Genomic DNA, 10,672 nt, shown 5'->3' with positions numbered 1-10,672 from the left:
TGGGGATCCTGACTATGGCTCTGAAGGTGTCTGTTCCTTCCCTCAACTACCTCCCCGGTGGGCCTTCCTCACTCTAGGCTTATGGTCTTACTGTAGTACTTAAACCACAGAAAGGTTCTCCCACCACCAGGCCTCCATCCATGTCCTCTTTGTGCTCTACTGGACTCTCTACAGGATGAATTGCTCTTTCACAGGCAAATCTCAGTGGATGGACGTCCTCCCCAGAGTCCTCCTCACTGTAATTCCTAAAAGGTCATCCCACAGGCTGTCTCCACAATGCCATTTTTAGGACCTTCACAGCACCGCTCTCCACTAGCAATTATTCCTTCATTTGTAGACTGTTCATCCACCTGCAAAGAAAATTCTCCTGGGTTGGGGGCCCTCATCATTTGGGAGTATGGCAGATGCTGAGCCCATGATGTCTTACTATGTGAATGGCTGAACAACGTCATGGTGAGTGTTTCCCTGCTCACCCAACCTTACTATCGGTTTGCAGAATGAAACACTAATAAGCAAACAAAATCATCCGGTGTCTTTCATCAAATCAAATCAGAACTAGGACAGTCGCGACTATGGGTGAGCCTTTACACATACTGAGAATGCTCACCCAAGGCACGATCCATGGTCTGCACTGGTACTCTGAGCACGCCTCTCAGTCAGGAGCTCGTATCCCATAACCAGTGAACTTGGAGTAACTGGCTACAAAGCAGAAAGTGCTCTCCACATGGCAGAGTCTGGCCCCAGGTTCCATGGGGCATCCGGAATGCCCTGGTCTGTCTGTGTCACCGCTGGAGTAAAGACTGACAAAGGTGTAGAGAGGCATCTTGGAGGGGGTCTTCCTCTGAGGAATGAGCAGCTGATGGTTATAACCATTTTGTTTCTTGATGTCCAGGTGGCCTGTCTGCTCCTGTTTCCAGGGAAGCAAACATAAATGTTTATTGACAACACAGTCATCAAGAAAATAAAGTTGCTGATTCATTGCCTTGCCCTGAAACCCTTTGTTTCTCCCTCTGCTTCCTTCCTCTTTGTAAAGAAAGGCACACTCTGAGAAAGAACACTTTTGGGAGACTCACTTGGTGGGATGCCTTGCTGATCACCTATTTCTTTCTCCACGGCCTACATACAGATCAGGACTCCTATAAGGGCAGAAGATCAACACCCTCTTTCCTCCTGGATACAGCCCCTCTGGGGTCTCAGAGGCAAAAAATGGAAGTGTTGGGGTTTCTCAAGTTTGAAGTCAGTGGTATCGCAGTGACTGTGACTCTGTCCGTGGCTCTCTTGGCCTTCCTGAAATGGTAAGTGCAGCCAACCACAGGGACTGTGACACTAGAAATGTCAGCCCAGGAGCCAGCCTGTGGAGCCAGGTGGGGTATGCGGGCGTGTGTTTTTCTTCTTGTCTAATCTAGAGGGAGTTGAGTATTAACACAGCTTCGGAATTAAAAGCAAACAGCCAGGTTAATCTTTTGCTAAAATGCATGAGATTCAAGTGTCAGGAAATGCTGGTGACTCAGTGGCTGGGAACGCTACACATAATTAAGTCTGAAAGAAATGGGAAAAGAGGCAGATTGGAAAGGCATCGAGGGATCTCGAGAAGGGCTTCTTCCTCCCACCTTGACAAACCTGCTCACCTTGCTTTTCAAAAACATTTCTTCCTGTTGGGTTTACAATGATTTCAGCCTCCTGGTTCCCATCAAGTTAAAGACATGGAAGCTCGTCAGCAAACAGACTTTGTTGGTGAAGATGTCATCTCCATGTTTAAGGACAAGGCGGTAGAATACATTTCCTAGTTTTCTAATATGTGGCAGAAGGGAATGGTGCCAAGTTAGGTGCCAGGTGCCGTGCCCATGGAGCTGGGGACCCAGAAGGACATTTGAACTTGAGCTACGCTGTTGCTCCCTGTGTGTTTGTTAGTTCAACAGCAGACATTTTTTTTTTTGTTTTTGTTTTGCTTTGTTTTAAAACTGGCCCCAGTGATGACTATGAAAGAAAGGTCTCACAACGAGCTACCATTGTGTCTGTCCAGTGGGGTCCTTGCATTTCCTGGCGTTACCCATGTCTGCCCAAACACCTGGATTTAGGAGCCTCTGGGTTTTAAGGGGAAAGTGAAAAAAAAAATAGAGCTGAAAAAGAGTTTTAATTTATGTTTCTAGTGGTAATAAAGCCTCCTGTAGATTAATAACTGGGAAGCGCTTTGAAAAACATCAAGCATTATGCAAATGTGAGGTATTATTCTTTTGGAACTTGCATGGCTGGAAGTGGAATGTGCATTTGATGTTCTCTGATGATGAAATGACTTCTTGGAAATCGGCTCTGAAGCCCAGCATTGGTCCCCGTGCTCTTTGGTTTCTAACTGGTTTAATTCTTCTTTGAACTCTTCTGCCTCAGCACAGCTTCTCTGGCATTGAAACCAGACATGTGTGAAAACAAGGGCAAAGGGTAAACCCGTGCCCCAAACCCTAACAACCCACTTCAATGTGGTTTTAGGCTCTGTGGAATCAAAACAAAGTATGTGACATGTAGTAGGTGTCTAGTCGATGTCTACCACTATAATTTCCCACTGAAAGCAGAGGAAGGCATATTTATGGGTGGGCAGGATAGCTCAGGGGAAGAACACATGGGTCGTGTGTGCAAAGTCCTAGGTTTAAACCCCCACATTGATAAAAAGTCCTTAGTGGTTTTCTTAATGCATATTCTCCTTTCTAAATTAACGTTCTGATTATGGGCTAGGGCTATAGCTCAGTGTGTAGAGAGCTTGCCTGTGTGTACAAAGCCCTGGGGTGGAGCCCTGGTACCATCATACATTCTGGGTATAGTGACATAAGTCTGTATGTAGTGGCAGAACTGGGGAGGTAAAGGCAGGAAGATGAGATGCTCAAGATCATCCTTAACCAACCTACACTATATAAGATCTTGTCTCAAAAAAAGAAAATTAAAAAAAGGAAAAGAAATGCTTATTAACATTACTTTGTCTTTAGCGGCTATGTTCTGTGATGCTCAAAGCCTTAGCCATGAGGGTCTTTGGGGGTGGTGGGTCCTGCAGCATCCCTTGGACACATTTCTCCATTTCCTCTCTATCTCCTTTTCATGTCTACATTCTTAACTCTCATTGCATGGCCTCAATAAATGTCTGGTGAGCAAATGAGCGGGCGCATATGTTACCATTGCTCTGATCACGGAGAGGGGCCGTGTCTTGCCTGATAAGCTCGGTAGCTGGGTGTTCCCAATCAGCTTTCTGCAGAGACTCACGGACACACCACCCAGCAAGGCAGCTGTGCATGTGGAATCTACTCCCAGGCCCCTATTAATAACCAAGTTCAAAGACACCGGGTGGAGAGAGAGGCGCAGGGCACAGGTGGTGACTAGGAAGTAACAGTTATCACAGAAATATTTATCATCTTGTTAATGTGTGCCAGCTCTGTGGGGGGCCAAGGATGAGGTCAGGGGAGGGGAGATTTGAATCAAATGAGCCAGGGATGCGGAGACATGGCTGTGGTGTGGGTGGGTGGGGTGAGGATTGTGCTTAGTGTCTATTGAGGTAAAGGTTGCTGGGGAAAAAAACATCAGTGAGTATGGCTGTGTGCATGGTACCCCTGTATGTGTGTCTCCATCCGGTGTAATGACATGTTTGGGACTCTCATGTTCCTATTCCAGGAAGGACTCTAGGCAGCCATTAGAAGCAGCCTCAGCTTGGCTTTGGCAGGGCTTCCCACCCTCAGATTACACCTCCTGTGAGCATCTATATATGTGTGAGAGGGGCTGTATCTCCAGAGGAGGGAGTCAAAGGTCAGGAATCTGAGGTATAGAGAGACCACCACAGTCAACTTGGACCAAGAGACTCTGTAGAGAGTGGCATGTTTTACTGGGCTATCTTCCGAGGGTGGCTAGCCTTTTGGTATTTGGCACAAAATGTTGCCATCTGTAAAGTTCATAGTTGAGAGCTATGCAATTCTGTTACAAAAGAAACCCAGACAAAAATACCATGTTTTAAGGAAGTTTAATGTTTTCTGTTGAGCTGGATTCACAGATGTCCTTGGCCATATGTGGCCCATGGGACCTAACTGACCTCCTTTAGGAGTCACATCAGTCCAGGGGGACAGTAACTGAGGGTCTCATTTCTGAGCAGATAAAGGCACCGGGGACCCTGGGGTTTCACCCCATCACCTCAAGTGTGTGAATTCTTCAAGGCCTTGCGCAGGGTTTCCCCTCTCGTTGTGATTCTGGAAGCATCAAGCTCATGGCATGCAAGCACTGCTAATGTTTGCTGAATTACGTCAGTTTGACAAGTCCACATTTATCAGCCCCACTCCCAGTTTGGCCTCTGTTACTGCAGCCACTCCATCTCTCCAGTGTCTCCATTGCTCGCACCGAACTGCACAGTGCTGAGTGCCTCATGCTGCACACGGCCAGTCTCCTTCCCCTCTGCTCCCTCCAATAAGCTTCGGGGTGTGTTCTTGGTGGAGTCTTTCCTTTCGTCCTCCAAAGCCATAGAGGAAACCCCCCTCTGGTTTTAGCAGCCTCTTAATCCTGTCTCTTTTGCTCACAATGCCTGGCACATAGATGTCTAATAAATGTTGGCAGAAGGCCCCAAGTCTTTGCTGGTCCTTTCTCCCTTGGCCTTCTCTTAGACTTCAAGGCTGTGAAATCCAGACCTTTTGCTATGAGCCTCGCTTGCTTCCCGAAGACCTCACATGTGCCTGCCTTGATGATGATGTCAGCTGCATGGTTTTTACTACCCCACTTACCTTACAGAGCAGAGACCATGGTAATAAGCAAATGACTGTTAAGTATAGGAGTGGGCTTGGAAGAAAGACAAAAACAAATCCATTTCATTTAAGAGAGACTGTTATAAGCAAGGTGTGATATTTTATCGTTTCCCCTAAACTGAATTGGTATGATTTTTCAATGATGTTCATTTAAATAGACTGATGCTTGCTTGATTGGAATGATCTGGGGTATCATGGGGTTGGGGCTGCTTCACTTAGGATGGGAGATGGAGTTGGGGACATCGATTATATTAGTGGCAAGGATATGAAGCTTATGTCATGGTTATTAGCACACTGTATAAATAATGTGTGTGTGTGTGTGTGTGTGTGTGTGGTGTGTGTGTGGTGTGTGTGTGTGTGTGTGTGGGAGGTGTGTGTGTACTTTGGTACCACCTTATATTGCTCCCTACCATATGTATTAGGACACTCAGCCTGATTGGCTGCCATACCAGCTTTCTTATGTTTAATGCTAGTGTTCCAAACTCAGCTCTTCATATTTTCCCAGTAAGCTCTTTACCCACTAAGCCATTGCCTTACCCCCATTAGATCAGAACTCATTTTTCTTCTGGTGATATAGCTTAGTGGCAGAGGGCTTGTGTAGCAGGAACAAAACCCTGGGTTTCATACCCAGCAGAGAAGTGGTAAGGGCTGGAGCTGGGGGGGGGGGGGGAAGAACATCGTTTTGTGAAATTCCTACTCCAAGAAGTAAGTTGAGTTGAATCGTGCTTAAGGCACCCCTAAGTACTACTAGTGGGTTTCACCTTTCATGCAATGCCTCAGGGTCGGCAGCTGGATTCCTGGGGTAGATAAAGATTTCTTTATCCTGTTGGAAAGAGTGTGAAGAAATAGCCCAACTATTAATAACAGGCTTCTTTCAGTGATGGGTTTAGGGGAGATTTCTTCTTTTAGTCTTTCTATAGCTTTCCTATTTCTTAAAGGAGTGTGAATACTTAGCCAAAAAAAAAAAAAAAAAAAAAAAAAAATTGGGAAATTGCTCCTTTCACCAAGCACAGGGTGTCACAGGAAGCCGATGTGTACTTTGGGCATGGAGGGGTAGAACCTGAGGAGTCACAGTTTTAAGTGGGGGAGTTGGAAGGGCAGTGTGCTCAGCATGGAAGGCGAGATCAGGAAGGAAGAGCAGCCCAAGCCCTCAGGTATGAAGACCGTGAGGCAGAGGGGTCTAAGGTGGAAGGGCTTTGATGCCAGGTTGTGGTTAAAGCTCTGGCTCCAGGGTTCAGAGGTATGAGTCAGTTCAACATTGACACAGGAACCTGAGTGGGGTGGTATGCTGATAAACGCTTCTAAGACTGGTTTAAATTAAAACGTGCTTGAGGATTATTAGGATTTGAGATTATCCTGGAAAACCCCACCCCTATGCTCAGAAGTTTCTTAGACGAGAGCTTGCTTTCTGTATGGAAGAATGAGTTCTAATTCTAGAGCCTTATCTACTGCCAGGACATATTTAAGATAAGCCACTGGGGTAGAATGTGGGTGCCAGATAAGAAACCTGGAGCACAACAGAACAAGAAAGAATTATGGTCAGTGCTCCCTATGTCCAGGTCCGTGGTCATAGATTTGACCAACCTCAGATTAAAATATTAAAACAAAACAAAGATGGAGGAAATTCCAGGAAAATAATTTGACTTGGCCACGTGCAGACACCACATTGTATCCACCAGCACAAAGGGACACTGTGGCACTTCCTGCTGGGCCTCCCTGACATGTCACGGCTCCTCAGCCTCTGCCCATCATCGGACTGAGCTTTGCCTGCCTGGTATAGCATTTGCACAAGATGGAGCTAGGCCTCTGGTGCTTGCACCTGTACTGAGCATGTGCAGACTTCTCCTTGCCCACCACTCCCTAACAATAAAGCACAGTATCTGTTTAGCCAGTCCATTCATCATATGGGCTAGTATAAGTCATCTGGGGGTGGTTTAAGCACACAGTAGGACGTGTACAGATGCCATACAAAGCCTGGATCATTTTCTATAAGGAACTAGAGAATTGTGTGTTTTGATGTCTGCTGGGGGTTCTTGAAAACCAGGCCGGGTGGATACCGGGGGGCATCTGCGATTTCTGATACAATCAAAGGAAGGATGAAAAGATGTCCAGGCTCACGATGCCATACTCACAGATTGGTCACTTCCCACTGCTTTTGTTCCTAACAATATTTGGGATGTTAGATTTAAGGTAGACCTGGCCTTCTTTGAGATTCACAGAAAATCAAAGGTCCTGGGAAATTCTACAGGAAAAAGAGCCTTTGACATTCGTCTGATGAAGTCATGCTGTGCGTGGTCATGGCCGGAGGGAAGCTAGGTCCTTCCCATGGGAAAGACAACTGGATGTATTTGTGGGCTGGTAGAAAGTAAAGACTACTACAGAGAGGCTGAGAGATTAAAATGACCCTTTTTAGACCCCAAAGTTCCAAGGGTTGGTGTATTGTTCCCAACCTAGGAAATCTAGGGAGTTTAGCGGCAAAATTAGGGTCCACAATGAGCTCTACCTCCAAGTTCAGCATTTGAGGAGCAGCAAGCCGAATGTTTGTGCAGGAGGGTGGCAGGAGTGTTACCCTGAGAGCTGTGAGTGCCCTTGCCACCCATCGGGAATGCTACCAAAGCGCATGGGCATGGTGTAGCCAGCGGCATAGGAGGGCACTGAGCCTTCTGGATCGGGACTCAATGGTTTTGGTGTTGTTTGATGTATGTCTATGTGGACCTAGCTACTGCTCCTGCAAAGTTAGGTGAACCCCAAATGACCCACAAATGAGGATTCTTTCTGTTGTCCGGGCTTCCTACTCATCTAAGTTGGTAGTTCCTGGGCTTTACAGTGCCCTAGAAGTCTGGAAATATACCTCAGAAGCAGTTTGGGCCTCTTCTAGAACTTTGTGAATGGCTATCATGTCTCCCTCAGCCTTTGTTATGTTTGGCTTTCTTTCTTTTTTTAACTGTTTATGAGTGTCTTACACATGTATGTGCACACCTGCCTGCAGTACTGGAGAAAGCCAGTAGAGGGAGTCAGATCCCCTGGAACTGGAGTTACCGGAGGTTGTGAGTGGCTTGTGGGTGCTGGGGATTGAACCCCAGTCTTTGGGAGGAGCAGCTGGTGCTCTTAACAGCCGTTCCATTTCTTCCGACTCTCTGGCTGTTATTGTTGCTATTTTTCTTTTTAGCTGTTTATTTTTTTGAGACAGGGTCTCATGTGTAGCCCCGACTGGCCTGGAACTTGGACTGTGAACGCTCGAAAAGCAACTGTTTAATTAAGCGTGCCTAGGGTGGACTCTGGCGGATTGCCCAGCTAAACCTGCAGCAGTGTGGCGCAGTGGTGTTGCGCATGCGTGTAAGTGAGAGCAATGCGCATATGGACCGGGAAATACTAAGCTCACAGATCCCACGCTAGGATTAGCAGCACGTACAACCATGCCTGGCCTGCTTTGTTTGTTTGGTTTTTGAGACAGGGTCTCATATAGTTCAAACTCACCCTGTAGTCAAGGATGATCTCTAACTTCTGATTTTCCTATGTGCTGCCATGACAACCATGGTCCACTATGCCTGGCTTTACTCGGTCATGAGGATCAAACCTAGGGCCTCATGTGTGCTAGGGAAGCACCTCTTCAGCTGAGCTGTGTCTCCAGCCCTGTCTGTCTTCCTGACTCCCCCTCCCCCACCTGCCACCCAGGCAGACATGCTGTTGGCAGCAGATGGACCTTTAGCTGGGTCTGATGTAGGGAAGGACAGAGTGGGCAGTGGAGAGGAGGGAGAGGGTTACAGGCAGGGCGGGATCTTAGCAAGGGCCTATCAGAGGTTAAGAGTCAGTGGATAGCCATTAGGAGTATGTATAGTTGACAGTTTAGGAACATGTTTCAATGGCCGTGGATAATTCCCAGTGCCTCAGAGCACGTAGAGACAGACCAGTGCGCTGTTCTTTCTCTCTGATTTTTTTGCATCTGCCTGGGTACTTCAGTTTAATAAGGCACTGATGAGCGTGGAGATAAAAATGAAGCCTGCTTATGAGAACTAGGTCCTTCCTTCAGGACCATTTCCACAGAATATTATGGGCCGTTGGTTTTGTTTTCTCTTTTCAACAGTCGTACATGGTGACTCTGTCCTCCTTCTCACTTTATTGATTTTCCAGAATGGAAGTACGAGGTGTGACTGTAAAGCAACGTGACTGATTATTTTAGCATACACACCAGAACTTATACAGCCAGATGCATTCTATGACCTTCAGAGGCATTTCCCTGATAGGCTGAGCCTCACTGCAGATCCGCCACTACCAGAAACCGTGTCCTTAGGACTCTGCTGCAGGGAGGTGTCTAGGTACGGGCTCTGGGAAGCCCTTGGGCTAAGCATCTTTGTTGAGAGTATATTGGTCCTTAAAAATAGCTCCCAATTTGGCAAACAGGTAATTAAACTGGCTAATAGTATTTGCAATCCAAATAAAAGGTGGTTATAAATAATAAAGCTTCCAGGCACTGTTTGCTCATGGAGGCAAATGAGCCAGTTGTAGAAGGTGAATTCCGGTGGACAGCAAAAGCCTCTCTTTCTCTCCCCCACATTGTGTGTGTTTGTACACAATGTGGGTACAGAGGCAAAAGACCAACATCATGTGTCCTCCTCAATTGCTTCTCTACCTTCATCTAAAAAATTATGTATATGTACCTGGGCAGTAATGGCAGATACCCTCAGAAGCTAGAAAGGGACATTGAATTCCCTGGAGCTGGAGTTACAGGCAGCTGTGAGACTCTAGATGTGGGTGCTGGGAACTGAACTGGGGTCCCCTGCAAGAGCAATACATGCTTTTAACTGCTGAGCCATTTCTCCAGCCCTCTACAATGTCGTCGTCATCATCATCATCGTTTTGACACAAACTCTTGCTGAATGAACCTGGAGCTAACTAATTGGGTAGGTTTATTTTGGCTCATGACTCCTCCTCATGGTGGCCAGAGGAGCCCCTCAGCTATGGTGGCAGGAGCTTATGTCATGGCTACTTCACTTCTTGGTGGGTCAGTAAGCTAGAATTCAGGCCAGAATCTGGAGTGGCCATCACCTTCGATGCTTACCCATCTGTGTTTATAAGGCTATCGTCCCAAAGGGCCCACATGTGTCCCCAACAGCCTCTCCACTGGGGACCAAGTATTCAAACACACTAGGCATGGGATCCATTTGGCATCAAATGCATAATAGGCAGAAATAAAAGAAGACTCTTGCGTCTTGCATCAACAAATCAGAGTGTCAGCTTTATGTCTGTCTCGTCAGCCACTCGGGTGCCTGTTTGATGTTTGTTTGCTTAGGAGGAGGTGACTTTCCCAGAAACAGAGCTCCTAAGTACTTCCTTGCCCCCTCCCCAGATACCCCAAGAACAAATAGGCTATCGTTTGCCATTTAAAGCAAGCACTCATCTCTGGAGACCCCAGGAACCTTGCAGGGACGTATTCCTCATGTCAGGGATAACTTGCAGGGAGAGCATTTTGGGGGAGCCAAGAGACAAGGCAGATGCTCATGCAGCTGTTGGGGTGAGGAGGACTGTGGAGCCCAGGATTCTTCTCAAGCCCTTGGCATTTTTAGATTGTCACCAACCTAAGCAGAGTCCAGTTCTCAGCCATACTACTGGGCTATATCCATCCCATACAAAACATACTTCTGAAGTTTTATCTCCATCAACAGTCAGTTCCCAAACAAAAACCCAGAAGAAGGCTAGTCCCCTATTTTGTTTTTTTCAAAATGGGGAAACGATCTCAGAAGTGATCCAAAAAGTCAAGTCCACGTCCTAGAAATAACGGTGGTAGAAATAGCGGCAACTTCCCCTCTACCAACACTCCACCCCCTGAGCATTATACAAGACACCCAGGAGAAAGAGGCAGAGATATCCAGTGCCTCACCACACCACATCTGCAGTGGCCTCCACATTCC

The 10,672-nt window shown here is 46.8% G+C and overlaps 1 protein-coding gene across 2 annotated transcripts in view; it reads left to right on the top strand.

The window, feature by feature from the left end:
* Nucleotides 1-1,206: 1,206 nt before the first annotated feature.
* The window catches only part of TBXAS1 (thromboxane A synthase 1), a gene marked incomplete at its 5' end in the record, with an annotated part of 163,723 nt that continues 154,257 nt past the window's right edge, over nt 1,207-10,672 (top strand). For both annotated transcript variants that reach the window (XM_080932157.1, XM_080932156.1), the window contains one exon: nt 1,207-1,295. In XM_080932157.1, the coding sequence (XP_080788283.1) occupies nt 1,207-1,295 (89 nt within the window). The remainder of the gene's footprint in view (nt 1,296-10,672) is intronic.

The sequence above is a fragment of the Micromys minutus genome, assembly GCF_963924665.1.
Source record: "Micromys minutus genome assembly, chromosome: 18".
NCBI classification, from domain to species: domain Eukaryota; kingdom Metazoa; phylum Chordata; class Mammalia; order Rodentia; family Muridae; genus Micromys; species Micromys minutus.
This window is presented reverse-complemented; position numbering and strand designations above follow the sequence as displayed.